This window comes from Anabrus simplex, chromosome 3, assembly GCF_040414725.1.
Source record: "Anabrus simplex isolate iqAnaSimp1 chromosome 3, ASM4041472v1, whole genome shotgun sequence".
NCBI lineage: Eukaryota > Metazoa > Arthropoda > Insecta > Orthoptera > Tettigoniidae > Anabrus > Anabrus simplex.
Genome location: NC_090267.1, coordinates 158,825,697 through 158,849,759, shown reverse-complemented (window position 1 = coordinate 158,849,759; position 24,063 = coordinate 158,825,697). Strand labels below are relative to the sequence as shown.

The 24,063-nt window shown below is 39.6% G+C and overlaps 1 protein-coding gene across 1 annotated transcript in view; it reads right to left on the bottom strand.

Moving 5' to 3' along the window:
- The window catches only part of Klp64D (kinesin-like protein 64D), a 186,785-nt gene that overhangs the window by 62,856 nt on the left and 99,866 nt on the right, over positions 1-24,063 (bottom strand). Inside the window, exons 8-9 of the mRNA XM_067144246.2 lie at positions 13,842-13,987; positions 6,951-7,075 (exon numbers count right to left, since the gene is read on the bottom strand). Of these exons, the coding sequence (XP_067000347.1) occupies positions 6,951-7,075; positions 13,842-13,987 (271 nt within the window). The remainder of the gene's footprint in view (positions 1-6,950; positions 7,076-13,841; positions 13,988-24,063) is intronic.

Below are 24,063 nucleotides of genomic sequence, written 5' to 3'. Positions count from 1 at the left end.
AATCCTGATGAGCGCAATTATTCCATTTGAGTTGGAAGCCCTGGCTGTTGTCTTCTCCTTAGAACGCTTCAGAATGTACCTGGAACATCTTCCTTTCGATCTGGAAACTGACAATCAGGCGTTGAGTTGGGTACTGGCCAAGCCGCGAAAGACCGGTCACCTAGCACATTGGGTAGTGCGCATCTCAGCCTTCCAATTTGAAGCCCGCCACATTCGTGGCACGGAAAACGTTGTGGCTGATGGCCTCAGTAGGATGTTCCATCCAGACAGCTCTGATCCTCAATCCGAGCCAGTAGACTCATCTCCCGAACAAGTATCAGCTTTTGTCAATGTAGTTCTCACCGACTCTCCCTTCCTTTTCAAGGATATTGCCAAACATCAAGAGGCCGATCCTGAGTTAAAGGCCATTGTCGACAGGATTAAATCTGGTGAGCAATGTTAAGCTCTATATTCTGAAGAATGGTGTCTTGTGTTGTCCTGCTCGTGGTCGCAGAGACCCCAAAATTGTAGTCCCAACTAACCTGGTCCCGGCTCTCTTCAAATACTTTCATGAATCCGCAGTGGGCGGTCATCTGGGCGTTTTCAAAACAAGAGAAAAAATCCGTAACCACTTCATTTGGAAATCCATGGATAGTGAGATCCGTACCTTTGTCCAGTCCTGTAAGATTTGCAACATCAGTAAACCTGCCCTGAATACTCGTCTAGGTCTCTTGTCTTCTGAGCAAGCTTCTCGCCCCATGGAAAGACTATTCATAGACTATATTGGGCCTTTCCCGAGATCTCGGAAGGGTCATCGTTTCATACTTGTGTGTGTTGACGCCTTTTCACGTTTTACGTGGCTGTTCCCCACTCGGATGGCTAACGCCAACACCACCATCTCGTGCTTGAAACAGATATTCGCCTCGTTTGGACCCTGTCAATTCTTGGTAAGTGATAACGTAAGAGCCTTTACTTCTGCCCAGTTCCGGAATTTCTGTTTTGATCTATCCATTGCTCATGTAACCACTACCCCGTATTACCCGAAGCCCAATTATGCTGAGAGAGTGAATGGTAACCTGCGATCTGCCTTCATCGCTTATCACTCCTCAGACCACTCCAAGTGGGATTCCTCACTGAATTGGTTGTCATTTGCATTTAACACTGCTGTCCATGAAAGCCACAAGCAAACCCCTGCTTCGTTAATGTTGGCTTTTACCCCAAATTCTCCTCTATATAACCTATGGTCAATTAATTATCTTCTGCCCGATGATGCTAGCCCAGAAAAGATCCAAGCTAATTGGCGCCATGCACGAAAAAACTTGAAGGTTTATTACGGTAAGGTGCAGCGTAATTACAACCACGGGCGAAGACCGCACAAGCTCTCTGTGGGTGACCAGGTGTTTATTAGAACACATCCCGTCAGTAGTGCTGCGGACCATGTTATCAGTAAGTTGGCCCCCAGATTTCGAGGTCCCTGCACCATCTTAAAAGTTCCTTACCCTGGTAACATTATTGGTGAGCAATCCCGAAAGGAAAAGGATTAGCAGGGTCCATCTTTCCCAGGTCAAGGTACTTTAAGTCTGGTAGGGAAAGGGTAAATACCGTGGTTGGTGACCATGTAGATTTAGTTGTTTAATAATAAGTTTTATTGTAAGTTAGTTGTAAGTAATTGTGTAAGTGAATACTTTAGGTATCCTCTAGTGTTACTGATTTAGTATTATAAGTTAGGTATGTTTTAGTTTAGGGTCACTCCGTGGAATTTATTCCCCTCACTTTCAGGTTTAGGGTAAACTCCTATAGTTTCCTTTCACCCCCACCATAATCTGGTCAGATGTATTATAGATAGCAGTGCTTACCCTGAGGTTAGTGCCCTAATATCCCTGGTGTGCGAGGGGGAGTCCCTCCTGCATACCTATTAAGCCACCCTTTGGGTGACTGCGCAAGAACTTTGAGCCCAGCAGCATACTTTCCTTAAGTATTCCGCTGTCTGCTGCGGTTTGTTTGTGTTACAATGGCTGCAGTGACCAGCTTCTTCGGAGAGCAACCTGAAGTACCAAGTTGGGAGGCACACGCTGTGCCTTGGGCGCTACCATGCCGCACCACGATCCTGTGACGTATGTCCTAGTGGTGGCAGTCTGCCTGGACGGTGTCTCACCCGGCTGCTTATCTGGTGCGAGATACCACTGGACTACAATTACATGGCTACCTGGATCCGACTGAAGTTGAGTGGAGGCTGGCGGCAAACGGCCGTGTCGGCAGCCGCATCATCAGCGAGAACCTGTGGCCTAGCTGTGCTGTGACTGGTGTGGAAAAGTCGTGCAAAATACTGAGTCCATGACTCGCCTAATAGGAGGTTTTGAACGCTGTTTAACAACAAGTGAGAAGTTTCTGTATTTCTAACATTTGGTAGAAAGAATGGTGTACTGATTTGGTGGACAGAGTACAAATTGTCTAATCATCTGTGAAAGAAGGCATTTTCAAGTGTAATGTGACTATCCATGTAGATTTTGTGATATTTATTGAATAGGTGGATCTATATTATTTTTGAAAATTATGTGACAGTTTGTGTTGTTTGTTATCAGAAAGTCTACTTCAAGAAATCGTGTGTGTTAGAGTAAGATATCTTTACTATTTTTACTGTGTGAGAATGTTTTATCGCTTGCTCCCCAGTGAGGTTATATTAATGGTCGAGCGGCTCGACTTTCGGGGGGGGAGCAAGATGTCACAAGTGAACTATGTAGTGCAGTAGACTTGAAGTAGACTTTCTGATAACAAACAACACAAACTGTCACATAATTTTCAAAAGTAATATAGATCCACCTATTCAATAAATATCACAAAATCTACATGGATCTTACTACATATTAATAAATTATATATTGTATTGAATAGGTGGACCGCTCAATTATAATATTTAAGTTTATCTTGAACATTTATTGATTGATTCTAGAAAATATTTCTGACTGTTCTGGAAATACGACGTTCGCGATCAGGCGTATTCTAGAATGTTTGTCAAAGTTCGCGACTGAAAGTAGGGTTGTGATTGGTGAGTCTAGGTGGCGATAGGGAACTCATGCACGCCGATTGGTTGCTCCAAGGCCGGAGTTTACCTATATATATAGAGAGAGGCAGTGTTCATAAGAATTCGGTATTCTGAATTCGGTCTTGTCTAGGCCTGATCTGCCATTAGTCTGTGTTGGTCTGCATCGTGTGCGAGGGCTCGCTTCCAGGATGGCACACCTTTGGGTAAGCACTCTTCCTTTCCATTCCGGTTAAAATTTCCATAATGTTCGTTTGCAATTTCGTATAGGAGTCTGCCCTAGCCTAACCTAGATTTGCCAAATTAATTATTTAGGACGCCCTAGCTTTTCAGCTGGGCTTGCCTGTTTGTTTTCGAGGCATTCCCTTTTCTTACTTCACTAAATATGTAGATTGTAATTTAATATATTTACCTTGGGCTTTGCCTCCGGTAGTTCTGTATCACTTGAGGTATGCTAGATTTTGGATAACCTGTTCATTTCACTGTAAATTGCATTGTACGACTGCATTGGTAACTAGATGTATAGTTGATTTGAAATTTGAATTTACACTGCTACGAAGGTATTATCAAAGAACCTCTAAGTTATGTATATCACAGAACTTATAGTTCGTAAGTTGGGATTGTATTTGTAAAATTATTTTGTAAATAATATTTTTCAAATCTAAGGATCATGGCGATTTATTTCGGAATCCGCAATCTAAGCTATGTCCATGCCTTTGGTAGGTTCCCAGCCCTTTCCACCTTCCCGGTTTGTTGTCCACTAGTTGGCCGTACTGATATTTACGTATATGTCGTTGTTGGAGATCCGCGTAATGCCAGCTAATGTTTTTGAGTGTGTAGTGTTTTCTGATATTGTGTAGTTGCTCTTACCTTTCCCCTTTACTGTGTTTGTGCCTTGTTTTGTGTAACCACTGTTGTAGAAGTTACAATACTACTAATATTAAGACCTGTGATGTCTCCTGCTGAAGTCAATACCTAAAGCTATTAAATAGTTCAATAATATACACTAAAAAGCAACTGGCACATTATCAAATCATGTAGTTCACTTCCACAGCCTTCTATCCATACGTAAATTATACGGGTTAGTACGTCCTTCTTTCCATCTATATAATTTCAAATTAACACAATAAAACAAAAGAATATGGACAAAGAATGGTTATAAAAGTATACTCACTGACACAAAAGCACACTTCAATTCCTTAGAAATACTGAAATAAATTTTAAATTCCAGTAACTTTTATGACTACTCTGCTACCTATATAAATAAAATAACATATGCCGACTGATTCATCATCGCCGAGCCAAAATTACTGGACATAAAGAAATGAAATTTAGGAGATACATTTATATTAGAGTGTAGGTGCTCCCTAAGGGAGGATTTTTGAATATTCCATTGCTAGAGGGGTGAAAAGGGGGTGAATTGTACAATTGATGCTTCTGTTTAAAGAGGCCTAACATCTAAGGTCATCGGCCACTAATGGTATGAGATGGATGACATGATATTTGGTGATAATTAAAATGTTAAAATGCATCCACTGACTAGAATTTAAAACAAATGAAGATGAACAATGACTGTGAACTTAAAATAATCAGCAGATCTAATTAGCAATGCCTTATTTTTGGTAAAATGATATGTGATAAATTATCGTAGAATAAGACATTGCTTTAAAATGCATTAATATATCATTCATATTACTATTTTGAAAAACACATTAAAATATACATACACAAACTAAAACAGAAACAAATTAATAAACACACAGTGAACAATAATACAAAGACTATTACAAAACACTATGTTTAGATGCGATAAAATAAACCACTATCCCTCATAAAACGGATGATGAAGTTTGCTGACTGCTCATCATCTTGCAGGATGATGGAGATGGTACTCGGAAGTTTTAGACTACGGCACAGATCGAACAGGTCCACGCACTCCACAAGGATGTGTATCACGGTAAGATGATCGCCGCAAGTACACACTAAAGGGGGTTCTCCTTTCAGTACATAGGAGTAAGTTACTATACCGTGGCCGATATGAAGAAGACATAATACCACTGCTTCTCTCTGAGAAGCCCGAAGAGAAGTCGTTCACACCTTTGTTGTACCTTTAATTGCTCACAGCTTATTTGGAAGTGGAGTGGCCTGCCACATCATCTCCCAATGGGACATAACTAAATGTCTCAGCTGAGAGCGAATATCACTTGCTGGAACACTGTACGGCAACAGGGGCAGTGTAACAGCCTCCTTGGCAGCCTTATCAGCCAACCATTTCCCTCTACACCCATGTGGCATGTGAGCCACATAAACATGTTTATGGTGCTGGCATCCGAACACCAGGCCAGAAGGTCCTGGATCTGCTGCACCAGCCGGTGCCGAGGGAAACAGGAATCAATAGATTGTAGCGAGCTCAAGGAGTCTGTACACACCAGAAAGTGTTGGCGCTCATCGGACAGTGCATTCCACAGAGCTTCTCAGATAGCATAGAGCTCTGCTGTGTACGCACTACAGGTTTCCGGGAGAGCAAAAAGAAACCTATCATTGTCGACAACGAACGCACAGCCCACTTTCATTTCTGTCCTTGAACCATCTGTGTAAACGACGACTGAATCTGGATACCGGCCAACAACAGACAGGAAGATCCTCTGATAAATCTAGGGGTCCATGTTTTCCTTTCAGCCAGTGCGCAGATCCAGGATTATTTCAGGTCGTCGTATTATCCACAGAGACACCCCACTTTGTTGCCTGACCTAAGTTAGGTCAAACAATCTGCGACTGTTATTCAAGCGTATTCCAACCGACCACGTTTGCTCGAGGATAAGCAGCGTACAGCAGACGGCTTCCATTGCGGAATACGCAAGGATAGTTTGGGTGAAGTGGCATCTGTAGCAAATTTGCAGCATAGGACAGAAGCATTTGCTTCCACCTCAGGTGTAAAAGCAGCATACCAGATTCAGCGAGCAGGCTAGCAATGGGGCTTGTACGAAAAGCTCCTGTTGTCAACCAAACCCGGCTGTGGTGGATGCTATTCAGTTTTGCAAGGATGCTTTGCCTTTTGGACCCATATGCTGAACTGCCGCAGTCTAACCTGGATAAAATATGTGCCCTATAAAATCGCAGGAGCACCATGCGGTCATCCCCCCCCAAGTAGTGCTGCTAAGATACTTCAAAATATTCAACTTCTCAGTGCACTGCATTTTCAACTGCTGCACATGTTTCCCACGATAATTTGCTATCGAAAAGGAGCCCAAGAAATCGGTGTCAACTACAGGAACAGCGACATTCTCCTAATAAAGTTCATGATGCATGTGCACTTCAGGCAAAAGTGTACAACAGAGGTCTTTGCGGTTGAAAGCCGAAAGCTATGTTCTAAGATCCACTGTTCCACTCTCCTAATAGCTTGCTGTAATTGTCTCTCTGCAAATGCCATATTGTGCAAGCTATAATGCAAGAGCAAAATCGTCCACATATAGCGACGGTATTACTGCTGAACCAGCAGCAACTACAATACCATTTATAAGTAAGATTCTATTAGAATAAATTTTATTCCTATCTTCATTATGGAACAAACATGAGATCAGTTACTTGTAATACCGTTTATGGCAATTGTGAATAGAGTGATACTAAGAATCGATCACTGTGGGACTCCATTTTCCTGAACGTGGTACTACGAATATGCCCTCCCTATTCGGACACGGAATAGACGGAGGGACAAAAAATTTGCAATAAATACCGACAAGTTACCTCGGAATCTCAATTTATACAGGGCTGAAAGGATACCAGCCTATATCGCCATGTGGTGTCGTAGGCCTGGATGGTGTTTCAATACACCCTAGAGGTAAAATGGTTTGAACAAATGTGACAATAGGTCATAATGTATTTTGACTGCTACTTGTGAGGCAAATGTTCTGTTTTAGGATGACATACTCACTGAGTTTTTCTCAATTCTACTTCATGGCTCTCTTTTTCTCTTTCCATCTTCATCTTCTTTTCATCAAAATCTTCTTCCTCCTCCCCTCCTTCACCCTCATTCTTTTCTAGGATTTCTTCCTCTTCCTACAAAATACACACACCATTGATATATACATATATATGAAAAGGAGGCTAGGCTAGGGATGGAAAAGGAAAAGTAATAAAGCTCATGAATCAACCTTTACTAGGTGATCTTACACCAAACAACAGATTAAAGAAATACACAACAGATAAATGGATTAAAGGAATTGTTTCTTACGCCCCACTAACTACTTTTATGGTTTTTGGAGACGCTGGGGTGCCAGAATTTAGTCGCACAGGAGTTCTTTTACTGTGTGGGTAAATCTACCCATACGAAGTTGACGTATTTGAACACCTTCAAATACCACTGGACTGAGCCAGGATCGAACCTGCCAAGTTGGGGTCAGAAGGCCAGCACCTGAACCGTCTGAGCCACTCCGCCCAGCGAAAGGAATTTTTACTTCTAGTTATTTGGCAAAATAAATGTCGCCCTTGACCTCTTGTATTCCATACTACCATCTCCTCTCCTCTTTACAAATTCAACTGATTTTCTTCAGTGAAAGAAATACTTTTTCTTTCAGCAACTTCAAAGAGAACATTCATTATATTACATTATTTGTTTGGGTTGGACTGTATTGTTTTATGAATATTATGTACAGGTTGCCGGGTGAATACATTAAGTCGATTTTATCTGCCTGGGGGTACTGATTGTCTCAGATCGAGTAAGGGTTCATGATCTGTAACTGTGAGGTTCTTCAGTCTGTTGAAACTACTGTACTTCAGAATAAAATAAATGTAGAAAATATCAGAAAAAAGAAAATATTTAATAACAGATGAATGTATACCTGAATAAGGCAACATTAATTATTCATGTATAATCTGTTACTGAATGTTGTCTTTTCAGGTATTTTCTAAATATATTTTATACTGAAGTACAGACTGAAGAACCATACAGTTCTACATAAAGTCAAAACTGAGAAGAAATGGCTTCCAATAAAAAATAAAGAAATATACATCAGTTGTCTTGAAAACAAACACCCTAGTGTATTCAAAACATTGGCAACCTGTACATAATATACAGGGTGGTCCAGAAGGTCACGATCGGGAAATGTTTCAAGTAACTTAACATATAGTTTTGCAATTACATAGATATGAAAATGTGTTGTAGGTTGAGAATAGGGTTCATCCCTGCCTGTAGTATGTCTGTCTTCTGGTAGAGGTCTCTCATATTACAGCAATGCAGGCGATAATTGCTATGCATCACTCCATGAAAAGACGGCATGTGATCATGTTCTGTTTTGTTTTGCTTGTGGTTCCGGCGACTGCTACCAAGGTGACAGTGTTGTAAACTTGTGTTATAATGGTGGATACAAGCAGATTCACAATTGAAGAAAGTCGTCTTCTTAGCATATGGGTGCATACAAACAAGTGAGACATATGATGAAATTAGGGGAAAACTTTTTTAATCACTTCAATAAAGAAGCTCCAACGTAGGCTAATCTTTGGAAACTGTAAAGAAAGACCTTTGCAAATGGGTCTGTGTTAGATGCACCAGGCAATGGAAGACGCAAGAAATATGACGATCATGAAGTCACTGTCACTGAACGCTTCAATGCATCATTGCTTTGTTCTCCAGCAAAATCGATAAGGAAGCAGTCGGCGGAGATGGACATTCCCAGAACATCCATGCACTGTTAGATGAAGAATGAAGGTTACCATTTATTTCAACTCAAGCGGCATCAATGAATTAAGTGATAATGGTATGAATACATAACGTGGTCTGTGCGAACAGTTACTTGCAGCGTTTTCAAAATTAGTGGTTCGCCGTAAAGTTATGATGATAGATGAATGTGCTGTGTGTCTTAGCTCCTGGTCTCATAAGTTTATATCTGGGTGGAAGACAATCCTCATTATTATGAAGAAATTAAGCAACATCCTCCTCATGTTATCAGAGACCTTATCATCGGGCCATATTTCTTCGATGGGTCTGTCGCAGGGGCATTGTACCACCAGATGTTATCTCAATGGCTGTTTTCTGAACCCGACAAAGTTGACCTGTTGAACGACGCAGTTATACAACAGGATGGTGCCCCTGGACACTAGTGGGCTCCTGTTCGAGACTGGTTGAAAAACCAATTTCAGTTACGGATTGGACGTGGAGAGCCTCTTATATGGCCGTGCAGAAGCCCGGACTTAACAACGTGCGGTGATTGGCTGTGGTCCTTCTTAAATGAAAAAAGTTTGCAACTTGTATGACTTCCGTTGAAGAGCTGAAAGAAGAGATTACCCATATCCTGAGAATGATCACTGCCGAAATGCTGCGGCGGGCAAGCAGACGCACATGGCAGTGAATCCAACTCTGCACCGGGAATGATGGTCAGCATACTGAGAAAGTTTGAAATATGTAAGAACATTCATTTCAGTCTTATTCCATTCTTGCATGTATTTTTTCTGTTAAATACAATTGTTTACCTTTCATGTTGCTTCTCGTTTCGATACAATAACATTAAACGTTTCTGATCGTGATTTCTGGCCCATCCTGTACATAGAGTGACACAGCCCAACCTGGATGGAGTATGTAATATACACTAACAGTTGAAAAACACTAATATCTGAATGATAGTGCGAATATAACAGTTCAGTAGGGTGTGTAAACTGTGAAACTCGTATTCGGACTCTTATTCAGATTCACACTCGTACTTTTGGAAGACACTCTTACAATGATTCTACGTCTGCATATCGGAGAAGATTTAACTTAGTTCACTTTGCATCTGAGTAGTATACTACTCAAAAGTTACTCTCACTGGGACTTGTAATCTCAATGACGAGAGGTAAAGTCAACGGGAGACCGGTGTTGACTATAGGGCAGGAGAGCTTTTGTTATGAAGTTAGTAACGCTATGGTTCCGTAATACGGAAGAATACAAGTGTATTCTCTCCATGAACATAACCCATGGTGGTTTTGCTTTTAAAATTAGGACTCATTACGACTTTATGTAAGGAGTACAGTAGGAAATGTTAAAGGCAGGAAAGTCATAATACAACTAGTGTATTATGCACGATGCAGAAGTAGGACTGGAACCCACAACTAGAGATGACGACGCTGTACGAGAGATCCATCAATCATCAGCTTCTACATAACAGAGTCTACAAATGGTGAGCTAATGGCATAAATTACTGCAAGTCTTCGCGCAACAGTTGATTCTCTTAGAGTTTATTTCATTCAAATTTTCCTTTGCTTTCCGTAAGTTCAGTTTCCGTTAATACGCCGTTACATCACGTTTTTCATCCTAATAAATAGCTGTTTTAATTTGTATTTTCTGAAATTATTATTAATGATCCTTAAATTCCAAGTTAGTGTACTTAATGGATAGTGTTCCGTCACCCCATCCCTGGGAGTTTTTAGAGTCTCTTTACGTGTTGTTATTATTATTATTATTATTATTATTATTATTAATTATCAACTATCGTTTTCAAGCCATAAGCTTGAAGGCTGGCACTCATAGGACATTGTTTTTGGAGAAACAATGAGATATACTATATTTATTTTAATATTAAGGTGACCTGCCACGTCATAATTTTGTCACACATCTGTGGGCAGAGTGGGTACGTCACAACAGTCGATGGTACTATCTGTGACTATTTGGCCGAGGGTCACGTGGCCATTACCAAACTTGACACCTAAAAGGGAGACCAATGGCTAAGGGAGGGGGAGTCCACCCTATGGAGGCCAGATGAAGCCTTTGTGGAGGAAATGACAAAAAAATTCGCAAGGAGAAAGAACATGGTCAACGGTTTAGATGGTGGAAGAAGACCCCAGTCCCAATAGCAGACAAAACGGAAGAACTTTCTCCTGTCAGCAACGTCTGTACTTCAGTGAAGTGGTTGCGAAAGGCATCTGTACTCCTGAGGAGCGGCGTAAAGTTACACCTTGCAGTACATATAAAACACCTCTGGGAATGGTGAACCCACTGTAATAACAGCATATATATATATATGATATGGTACTTCTAAACTTGCCTTGAAAGAGGTTAGAGAGTACCCTGAAAGTGACGTGCAGTTCCTTAGATTGCTGGCAGAGGTGTGAAAAATGGGTGACCAGTAACCAACATCATGAAGGTGAACATAACCTTATATCCCCAACAGGAATGGCAGAAGAAATGGTGGATTTTATGGATAAAGAGGGTATAGAAATTATGGGTTTAGTGGTTAAATGGAAGGGGAAAGGAACGAGAATGAGGAAAGGATATACACTCTACTGGAGTGGTGGCCAAGAGGCAAAAAATGGAGTGCGCCTGACAATTTCAAAACAGCTGGAGGAGTACATGGATATGGTAGAGTACATCAGTGACAGGTTAATGAAAATTAGATTGAGAACGAGGAACACAGTGAAGGACTTCAAGAAAGTGTATGCACCACAGACAGGGAACAAAGAGGAGGACATTGAGGAATTTCTGGAGAAACTAAAAATGGAGATAACTGCTGTGGAAGTAATTATAATGGGAGACTTAAATGTACAGCTGGGAAATGAAAGACAAGGACAGGAAGAAGTAATCAGATCATACAGATAATGGAAAAGGAATAAAGAAGGAGAGAAACTAGTTGAGTTTTGTGAGAGGAATGGAGTGACTGTGGGCAACACATGGTTTCGGTAGAAAAACAGCAGGAAAGTTATAAGATATAGCTGGGGTGACAGAAGAATAAAATCAGTAATTGATTACTTTCTGGTGGAAAGGACAAACTGCAGACACTTGATGGATGTAACAGCTTTACCAGGAGAAGCATTCGATAGAGATCATAGAGTTGTGATAGCAAAAATGAGAGTGGAGAAAATGGAAAAATTAAAGGAGATATGAGAAAGTAAAATAAAAGTGTGGAAATTAAAAGATCAGAATGTACAGGAAGAATTTCTGGAAAGAATGAAACAACAAATTCCAGTTACTGAAGCAAGAAATGTGCAAGATGAATGATGAAACATCAAAGGGTATTTGTAAGTGGGGCAAAGAGTGCCTGTGGTAGAACATCAATGAGAGTGAAAGAAAAGGAAATACCATGGTGGCAAGAGGTGAGACAAGCAGTAAAAGAAAAGAAAGCATAGCAATAATAAAAGGAAATGTGAGAAATTGGTTAAGAGAAGAAAAGTTGGGAAGAATTTATACACAAGACAGAAATGGATGGAGCTGGCATTAAAAGAATTATACAAAGCAATAGGAAAGAAAGAGTTTATACAAAGCTGATAAAAGAGAAAGGTGGAGAGTTGATAACACACCCAGAAGAAATAGAGAAGTTAGTATTCTGATAAACTGCTGAATGTGAGAAATTATGCAGAGGAATAAGTGTGGAAATGATAAAGGCTGCTCAATCTGTTGAACTACAATGGATGTACAGTTGTGTGACAATTATAGAGGAAGTGGTAAAAATATTGGAAAGGATATTGGAGAGGAGAAAGAAGAAAGGTGGAAGGAGAGTTGTAAAAGGAACAGTATGGCTTTAGAAGTGGAAAATCTACAGTGGACCCAATTTTCAGCATGAGGCAATTAATTGAAAAGAATTGGGAACATGGAAAGGATCTGGTCATGACATTCATACATCGAACAAAGGCATACAACGATGTGTCCAGGGAGAAGGTTTGGGAAACCATGGCCTAAAAAAGACTGGGTACATAAATTGTAGAAATGGTGCAAGCGATGTACAGCAACTGTGTCACTAGCATACAAACTCTGGTTGGAAAGATGAAATGGTTCAGAAATGAAACTGTTGCCTCTTTTGTTTCTAATGGTTATGAACAAAATTGTAAAGGAGAGAAAGGAAGCATGTGGAATAGGGAGATGAAGTTATTACTATTTGCAGATAATACAGTCTGGGGAACAAACAGCAAAGATTTACAAGAACAACTTGATGCACTGAATGATAACATTGAAAAGTATGGTATGTAAATCAGCACAGAGAAAAGCAGACTATTATTGTATGAAGAGGAGAAAGACAAGGGAAATGCACTGTGAAAATTGGTGATCAAAGCTTTGAAATTATTGACAGTATCAAATACCTACGGAGTCAATTAATGCAAAATACAAGGCTGGATATGGAGATTAGCAAAAGGGTGCAACAGGGCAATGCATTCTACCAGAGTGTAAGAAACCTTGTCTGGAATAAGAAAAAGTACCAAGGAGATATGTATAAAATGTATTCTAAACCCTTATTGACTTACGGGGCTGAGAACTTGACAATGACAAGTAGGAAGGAGAGTAGAAGTCAAGCCAGCGAAAGTAAATACCTAAGAAGTATGATAAGACAAGGAAAGACAGATTGAGAAATGAAGATGTGAGAAAGGAGGTTGGAATGGTAAACCTAAATGAGAGAACTGATAAGAGTAAACTAAGATGGTTTGGACATGTAAAGAGGATGGAGGAGAAAAGAAAAACAGAAGAAGTTCAAGGGAATGAAGGCAAGAGGGAAACCTAGAACAAGGTGGACTGATTAAATAAAGAGGACTGCAAGAAGATGAAACCTGGACTGGGACAAAATGATGGAAGGAGAGAGGAAGGTGAAGTGCCATAAATTCCCTGACATGGCAGGAGCTGGATAAGGGGAAAGGAGGAGGATGATTACAATATAAGGCATAGTTCTATGATTCATAGTCCATGCAATCTTGCCAATATCACACACAGAAGCAAGAGAAATCCTTTATCTTACATATACAGAAGACACCTCATAAACTTAACTTCAAGTAATATAATACCACAAATATCCTGCAAACCATCAGGGACACAGAAAGAAATATTATTTATGAGAAATATATAAACTACAACTTTTATATGTAACTAACTCACCTTTGGCTCTTGATCATCAAGTTCATCCATAGACAGTAGGTTTGTCACCTTGGATTTCCTCCGGCGGTTTCGAGGACCCTTCTCTTCATCATTATCATTTTCACTGATGTCAGAGTCTGAGAAGTCCTTTTCACTTGTGTTGCCATCTGTACACACACAAGATTAGGAATGAACATGTTTTTTGTGTCAAGAGAATGTGAATACCTCTATGTTCTATTTACCATCTGGAAACATAGACAGTAAAACCTCGTTAAGAAGTTTCTGCAAGGGACAAGGAAAAAGAACATGTTAAGCAAGAAAATTTACTACAGAATATACGAATAAAAACTATCCAACAGAGATATGGAAACACTAGATATGTTTTTCTGACACGAGGGCATTTATAATACCAATATAAATGGTCCGTTTCTGGACAAATATTTCAGATTCCCTATGGGAATCAACATCTATATCACGAGGGCATTTTACGCTATTTATCCGCGGGTACAGTGAAAACTATATCTACCATTTCTAATGATGAGAGGTAAGTATTACAAGGTGTAAAAACACAAGAAATTAAACATGAAAACCTTTTCTGCTGAGGCTTTTAAAATAATAGTGCAATGAAAGGCGTGAAAAACACCAGACAACAAATATGAAAACATCTGCACAGGAGCTCATAAAAAATATCCAAGTATTATTGCAGATTACAGTCTTTCTAAAACAAATGTTAGTAAAAACTTTTATTTCAGACCAAAGGGTTATTAAACATTATTTTCTGGTCACACTCTTAGACAATGAATTGGAGGTTACTCTTGACCATGTACAACTGTGAGGAATAACTTTTACCGCCATTTTGAATCTGACAAAACTTTGACCAATCTGAGGGATCGAGTTGAAACTCAAAGGTGTGAGTTCCAACATTCGTGCCACCTCTGCACACTAAACACATTTGCTCCTGTATCCGACCATGGTCGGATTAGGTTTCATGTGTATAAAATACCGTATCCAACCTTAGTCGGATTTGAATACGCGCCAACTTTGTGTACATTCAAACATATGTTAGATGACGCAGCAGTATATCAGTTTTCCAGTAGATAGCAGGCAAATGAACACTTTTACTACAGCTTACGGGTAATTTCCTGCGTTGTGGGCTTTGTGATCTAAGTAAACACGTGCTAGTCTCAAGTTCTCTTATCTGCACAGTTGAAAATCAAGTGGCGCTGAGTGATGTTACGAGCAGATATGGCAAGGAAAGAATTTATATCTCTCGAGCAAGTGACCGAGTAATTGCAAGCTGAAGATTCGGGTGATGATCTTATTCCGGAATTAGATTCTAGCGATAGTGGAAATGAGAAGGTAGAGACTTCTTTATTTCGCGCTAACAATGACATACCAACCGTGTCTGATGAGTCGCTAAGTTGTCATCCCCCTTCACCAAAGTTCGTTGCCAATGCAGGATTAAATATCGATGTTCAGAACAGTTGATATAGATGTTGATTCCAATAGGGAACCTGAAATATTTGTCCCGAATTAGTAAATTTATAATACCAATATAATTGGTCCGTTATTGGACATTATAAATTTTCCTGCTAACTCATTCATGGTTGCCAGCGTTTTGCCCCAGTGTGCTAATTGGGCTCATCAGTTGGTAAATAGCACACCTACCAAGACGCATGGCTAGTGCATACCGTGGAGGCCACTGCGTAGGCTACTTGGAGCCATCGGCAGTGCCAATGCACTATGAGAGACTGTCTCATTTTCAAAAATTGATGCCTGCCTGGCCATCAGATGATATAGACGTTGATTCCCATAGGGAACCTGAAATATTTGTCCTGACTGAGTACATTTATAATACCAATATAACATTTATTTATAATTAAAATTTAAATGTCTGTTGTTGCTTAGGTATTAATTTTGAATAATGTTTCATTTGCATATGAAGGTCATACCACCAATTTATGATGAAGTAAGTGCAGCTATTGATTTACTGAAAAATTTTACAGCAGCAGGAGAAAATCAACTAGTAGCAGAACTCTGGAAGAATGCAAATATACAGACTATTCAGAATCTAGATAAACATCTCATTGACATTTGGAATACTGAAAAACTGCCCCAAGAATGGTATACTGCAATTATACACCCAATCCATAAAGAAAGTTATACATCAGATCCTAGTAACTATCAGGGAATTTCTTTGCTAGATATCACCTATAAAATTTTCTCTAAGTTCCTGTATTCCACAATCCACGACCACCTTGATAGTGAATTGGGTGAATATCAGGGTGGTTTTCGTCCAGGACGAAGTTGTCCAGATCAAATTATCGGTCCCAAATGGATCACAAAACATCAACGCATTAGGAGCAAAAATTTAGTGATCACTTGATTTTCAAAAGGCTAATGATACTATCCATTGTGAATCTTTAGTACATATCCTTACTGAATTTGGTCTACATCGGAAACCTGTTAACCTTATTGTGGTCACTCTGAGAAACACAAAGTCTAAAGTTAGGTTCAAAAATGAAATCTCTTAACTATTTGAAATTCATACTGGTCTCGACAGGGAGATGGATTACCTCCATTGAGGCTTAATTGTGTACTGGAAAAATTATGCGTGAATGGAGTAAGGTATGTCCTCTGACTGTAAAGATTGGAAGAAATATTTGACTAAATTTTCTTGCATTGCTGATCTGGTGCTATTAGCAAATAGTACAGAAGAAGCAAAATCTCAACAGCGAAGGTTGGGTTGAAAATATCTTTTGAGAAAATGGAAATTATGCCATCATTTAAAACATCAAAACATAAGCAGTATGTTAGATCGGCATGAGAACAGGCTGCAAGATCGTCACCTTTTACTCTTCGGCCAGAGAAACAAATGCCTACAAGACCTGCCTAGCAACGACTTTACATAAGTGCATACTTGATCTGCTTATGAAATTCAAATATATTTGTTTTCGGCGCAAGATAGTGATGTTCTGTTTACTCTCTTGACTGTGATTATTGTGTTTTGAACATTAACTGAATTGCTACAATATGATACAATGTTAATATTTTGCCTGTGTTCAATATATTAGTTGTTTTAAGATCTTCGCTAATTGGCTGATGATGACACTTGAAATGTGTTGAAACCGGTCCCAATAAACAGGTTGTAACTACTTTTTACTGCGGAGTATTGAAAGGTGGATCCTTCCCTATAATATTGTACATCTTCTTATTAGAATGAAGAAGTTTTGGGTAAAGAAGAAATCAAGTTTTAAAAAATGAACTTATTTTTTTATGTACTTATTTTAAAGATTTTATTGTGTAAGGTTGATTTTGGTACTCCAGTGTGGGCATAAACAGTGTAAATAAATAATAAATAAATAAATAAATAAATAAATAAATAAATAAATAAATGGCCCGTGTGGGGATTTACCGGTTACCTCCATCAGGCGCGTCCCATAGGAATTGGGGAAGCTCGCTGGCTCTGCCGCCAGCAGAGTCAGAAGGTAGCAGGGAAATAAAATACCACCGTGAAAAAAAAAACTGGTCCCTTGCCAGGGTTACGGCGAAGACTGGTAAATGATCAGAAGCCAGAAAACATCTTGAGGCAACCTCTAGGGCTAACAACCCTAGTTGTAAAAGGATGGGTACCCGTCCAAAGCAAAGTCAAGTCAAAAAGCATGATGGCACAACATTTCAAGAAACATACCCCAGGGGGTAAATCTTCGGATAAATCCCTCGTCGTGAACGCCACGGCACACGAGTCTCGTTCGGATTCTGGGGGAGACTCAACGTCATGCAAGAGACGAGTCGGAGTGTCTCGGTGTACCCCGAAGAGTCAAAAACTCAGGCCAAAATCTAAAACCTTTCTAGCAACTTTCAACATAAATTCACTTACACAAACTGGCAAGCTGAAAACCCTCACCAAGGCTCTTCACGAAAATCAGATATCCATAATGGCCCTACAGGAAGCAAGGTACCCAGATGAAGAGATATTTGAATCCGAAGGCTATCGATTTTTCAAGAGCAAAGTGCAAAGAGGAATCCTCAATGGAGCTGTGATGCTTGGAACCGCGTTTGCTGTTAGAACCAAGATCCTTAAATCGGTTGCAAATTTCGAACCTGTGAATGACAGATTGTCTATACTCACAATTAAATGCGCGAACAAAACCTATGCCCTAGTTAACGCACATGCTCCTACAAACGATAAGAACAAGTCTGATCCAGACGAAGTTGATAATTTCTGGGACCTACTGGATGAAAAATTAAACAAAATCCCCAAACACCATGTCAAGCTTCTTTTGGGTGACTTCAATGCCCAACTAGGTCATGAACAGAAGTACAAGAAAGTTATAGGAAATTACCCTGCTCACAAAAGAACCAATCCCAACGGCAAAAGATTGGTGTCCATTTGCAAAAATCACAACCTGCAGGTCATGTCGACCCACTTTCGCCATCTACCCAGAAAGCAAATGACTTGGCGTTCTCCCGTCCAAGCTCTCGGAGAGTTCCAAATTGATCATGTTGCAATCTCCAGGAGAAACAGCCCTGAGATTATGAATGTCAAGGTAAAGAAAGGCATCAATGTGGCCTCAGATCATTATATGTCTCTTATCAAATTCAAACCAATTCCCGCAAACACAAGGAAGACAACCAAACAGATCACACGCTTCGACAATGATAAACTTCGGCACAGGGTCGAGGAGTTACAGGAGAAGGCTAGACCAAATGACTGTGACTTTAACAACGCCAAAAGTCTCCTTGTTGAGGCCGCCAAAGATGTTGCAGAAATCAAGAGAAGCAAAAAACATGCCTGGTGGAATGGTACCTGCGAATCAGTCCTCCAAGAAAGACTTAATGCGTGGAAACAGTACTACTCTACGAAATCAGAAAATGATTGGGAAACCTACAAAACCCAACGTGCCCAAGCAGCTAGGGTGTTCAGAACTTAGAAACGTAAATACGAAAAATCTCTCATTGAAAATATAGAACAAAACTTTAGGAAGAATGAAAGCAGAGAGTACTACAGAGCCTTCAAACGAAAACTCACTGGCTATAAACCACCATCTCTATGCTTTGAGCGAAAGGACGGCACACTGGCGACGTCAAATGAAGAAAACTGCAGCATTCTGGCAGATTACTTCAAGAATTTACTTAATTGCTCTAAACCGCAAAGCGCCATTGAGACCAAGGAACCCTTACTCAGGTACCCAGATTCCAGACCACCCGACAGAGATAAAATCAAGCGCCACATTGCCCGTCTCAAAAATAACAAAGCGCCGGGGGAAGGCTCAGTAGTAGCAGAACTATGGAAATATGCCCCAGAGGAATCACTTGATATCTTGCAAAAGCAAATAGAAGAAATTTGGAACAAGGAGACTCTACCCGAAGATTGGAAAATAGCTTTGATCCATCCATTACACAAAAAAAGGCAGCATGAAGAACATCAACAACTACAGAGAAATATCTTTGCTACCTGTGACTTACAAAATCCTATCACTTGCCATCCTGGAGCGTTTGGAAGCACAAGTCGAACATCAAATAGGTGAATACCAAGGAGGGTTCAGAAAAGGTCGCTCAACAGCTGAACAGATCCAAAATCTCAAAACAATCATCAAATATTGTACATTAAGGTCCAAGCAGTATGTGTCTGTCTTTGTGGACTTTAAGAAAGCATACGACTCCATTGACCGGGAAGTCCTGCTAAACATCTTAAGTGAATTTGGAGTTGATTTGAAACTGCTGGCATTAATTAGAGCCACCCTGACTGATACAAAATCCAAGATGAAGTTCCACGGATGTCTCTCGCATTCCTTTGACATCAAAACAGGAGTCCGACAAGGTGATGGGTTATCCCCGATACTCTTCAACTGTGTTCTTGAAAAGATCATCAAAACCTGGCGGGTGAGATTACAGGAAACCAACTACAGTCCATTGAGAATAGGAACCAAATTCAAGGGGATCGCAACAGACTGCTTAGCATTTGCCGATGATATTGCTGTTCTCTCAAACGACATAGAAACCGCTAGAGCTCAAGTTGAAATTTTAAAGGAAATTGCCGAACAAACTGGTTTGCAGATATCGTTTGAGAAAACGGAAGTAATGACTAACATTAAAGAGGCTCCACCAAAACTCCATACAAAATACGGGGACATCACCCGAGTAGACAAATTCAAATACCTGGCTGAGATCATCACGAAAAATGGACTGGACAAAGAAGCACTTCAGGAGCGAGTACGCAAACTGGAAATAGCCTACCAAACATCCCGCACAATCTACAACAAAAAATGCCTTTCCCAAAACACCAAGATACGTCACTATCAAACAGTTCTGAAGCCAGTAATTCTATATGCAGCCGAAACCCTGTCTCTAAATGCCAACAAAGGACTCCTTGAGGAACTGGAGAAAATATGACGCAAAATTGTGAGAGGAATCTTCGAATCAAAGTACAGAAATGAAATCCATCAAAAGAGATCCAACAAGGAAGTCTACAGCAAAATAGAGAAAATTACCGACACAATCAGAAAAAGACGGGCACGATTTCACGGTCATCTGAAAAGAATGGACGGAAGAAACTCAACTAAAGAAATCTTTCACTTTTTTGATTCAAACCCCAAAACCACAACTCCCTGGTTTAGAAATACCAAAGACGACCTGCAAATGCTACATATCTCAGCTGAAGACGCCCTTAACAGAGATCTCTTCCGCAAGAAAATATTGACGAACGGGCTAAACCGAGACGAGCAACCGAAGAGAAGACACGGTGCTCCCTGGACAGAGGAGCGTAAGCAGGCCCACTCTCAAAGAATGAGGGAAATTTGGGCTCTAAAGAAGGCCAAGCTCAGTGTCAAATGCAACAAGACTTAACGTGGTCCTTGATGGCCCCAGCGAATTATATATAAATAAATGGTAGACAGTATTGTCAAGACAGTGTCAGGCACCTCTTTTTATAACTGAAGCATGATGCTTTGGAAATTCAGCAAACTGAGATTCAACACACACACATACAAATGAAACAATAATTCTATATCATAACTGGACTGTACAGTAAATGATGTGGGAATCCTATGTTGTTTAATACTCAAAATACCAACACCTAAAAAAATACCAATACATTTGCTTGAACATGGCAAGAAAGCATTATAATGTAAAATGTATAGTGTTAAATCACTACATCTATCTTTGTACGTAGTCATATAAATAAAAGTGAAATAGATATCACAATATCTTAGGAATCACCACCTGATGAGGGTGAAATTTGGCACACAGGTTCCCTTTAGGTCATAAGTAACATTTTGAAAAGTTCAACCCCTAAAGGGTATTAAAAAAAAAGTGATGTTTTGGAGCAATAGTTTAAGAGTTGCATTGAGAGTTAATATTTAGACTGCTTGTTTGCACTGCTAGTTCATGGGCAGTTACAACAGTTCATTTTGATGCCACTTGGTAGTTTTCATATCTCTTGTCACGGCTTTCTCTGTATTGTGACCGGCAGAAAACCCCCATGCAAATAAGGTAATTCTTCTATCATCATCGTCAACATCATCATCATCATCATCCTGATTCCCCCTTATCCAGCTCCAGCTGGGTTGAGGCATTAAGGTACTTCTTTACCTTCCTCTCTCCTTCCATTCCAGGTTCCTTCTTTTTATACTGGTCTTGACCAAGTCCATCCTTCTTGCTGTGGGTCTCGCTTTTGGTCTCTTTTCCTTCCCTTCTACATTCTGTTACTCTATATTTCTCAAATCTGTCATTCAATTTTTCTACTCCTATTTCCTTTCTGAAATTTTCGTTCTCACTCTGTCTTTCCTATCACACTTCTAAGGAATTTGATTTCACTAGCTTGAATTTTACTCTGTTCTCTTTGTCATTGGCCTAGTCGCCACTGAAATTGTCAATATGGGTGTACAGTACATCTTGTACATCACTTCCATACACTTTCTTGGTACCTCCTCCTTCCAAACTAGATTCTGAACATTCTGATAGAATGTATTTGCCTGTTACGCCCTCTTGCTAATCTCTCTATCCAGCCATGCATTTTGTATTATGCATAATATTCTTCTAGTTATCCATCCATCTTCATACGATATAACAATATTTTACAGCGTTCAGTCTGCAAGCCTCTGAATTAACTAAATACCTCCACAATCTTCAATTTGTAACTAGCTCTGTGGCCTTGTTCAGATTTGTACCTCTCATCTTTAAATCATTAGAAATCTAGACTAACCGTCATCATCATCATCTTGGTCTTCCTCTACTTCTCTTACCCTCCATGACCGAGACCATTATTATCCTAGGTAACCAATTTTCATCCCTTTGAATCCCGACTCCACCACCGAAGCTGGTTTATGCATACAGCTTCATCCATCGAGTTCATTCCTAACTTGGTCTCTATTTCTCCATTCTGAGTACCCTCCTGCCATTATTTCCATCTGTATCAGCAATCAATCTCACTACTTTCATATCTGTAACTTAACTCAGATATCCTGAGTGCACCCAGTTTTCGCTCCTGTACAGCAAAGTCAGTACAAAGACAGTTTTGTCCGAGAGGTAACTTCTCTCTTACAGAATACTGTTGATCGCAACTGTGAGTTCACTGCCTTTGCTTTGCTGCACCTAGATTCAATCTCACTTACTATACTACCATCCTGGGAGAACACAATTTTTTTTTTTTTAAAGTCAATATTTTAAGATATGTGTAGTCACAAAATGATATCCGCTATTGCTGCTTTTACAATGCAATCACTCACCCTAAATATTCTATAGAAATCATTCATGCTCTTTCAGAAGAAGCTGTTTGAAATAAAAACTAGAAAGTAACAAGCAATTCAACACAAAGCTACTAGCTCTTCAACCATGTCTAAACAAACTTTTATACCAAATTCTAACAATTTTTTGTGTTTCAACAGTTACTATTGTATACTATTGTGTATTTTGCTTACTCTACAGTTATGTGACCAAGGTAAGTAACTGAGCACTTTATTCTAAAGATACTTCAAATGAGCAAACTATACATACACATACTTTCAAATATGTCAAAGGAATTCATAATCTGCTACGTACTTACAATCAACTAAATAGTGAAGAAAACAAAAGAAGAAGAAAAAACGACAATGTGAATATTATGAATTAGCAGATATTGTAAAGAAATCATTATTGTACTTGAATATTAATGATCGGTTACATGAAACTGTTAGGTGCATGGAAAGCAGTTAAATGCTCAAGAAGTGCTGTTTTAGATCATACAATTTAATATCGAAGAGGTTCTTCAAATAGAAGATCAAATAACGTTTCAGTTTCCTTAGTGTGTTCAGTCTTCCGTGCTCAGGTGCAATGTCACTCAAGTTTTACCTCCCATCCTCCTCTGTCTGCTGCTCCGTGTAACAGTGCCTACCTCATCATGACCATGGCTGGTAGGGGCTGTACCTGGTGGAACATGTACACGGACTATTTAACTATTTACTTAACCCAAACCACTGTATAACCTCAGGTTGAATTCTTACAAGTAAGTATCACATTCTCTCATCAATACCTTCAGGACTAGATAACATACCGACTTATTGCAAAATGGGGTCCTAAAAGTGAAATATGAACTTATAATCACAAATTATCATTATTAGGTAGGGGGCATAGTGTCCAGTCATCATTGTCTACTTGGTCAAAAGGTTCATGCATAAATGTTCACACCAAAAGGTCCAATGGCCTTAATTGTCCATATGTTCAGAACATTCATGTAAAAATGTCAAGAAACTTAATGGTCCATATGTTAAAAACACCCGGCTAACAGTTGGAAACTGCAGGTAGTGATGATGATGATAAAAACAAAAGTACAAAACGTCAATAGGCAAAATAAGATTTAAATACACAAAATTAATGTATTTGGTAGTAAGATTATTGTTTATGTTGCTAGGCAATTTGGCATAATAAAAAAATACAAAATTACCTGTAAAACATGGCAAAAACCCTATTTTCTCACAAAATATAAGCCAATTCTCCACCGCAACAGTTATTGCTACCATTCATCAAACAACCTAAAGACGAAGAGCTATTGGAGGTGCAAAGAAATACGAAGCTGCATTGCCCTCGTGTGACACAGCTTGGAGACATTCGATTAACTTCAAAATTTGCACACATATCAAGGGCCGATGACAATACAATTATTTAATAACTTTAACCTAATATCCTGACCAGGATCACCAGGATAAAATAAAATGATTTTTATTTTTATTAATCTTCACATACTATTGGGCAGGCAACCCGTTAA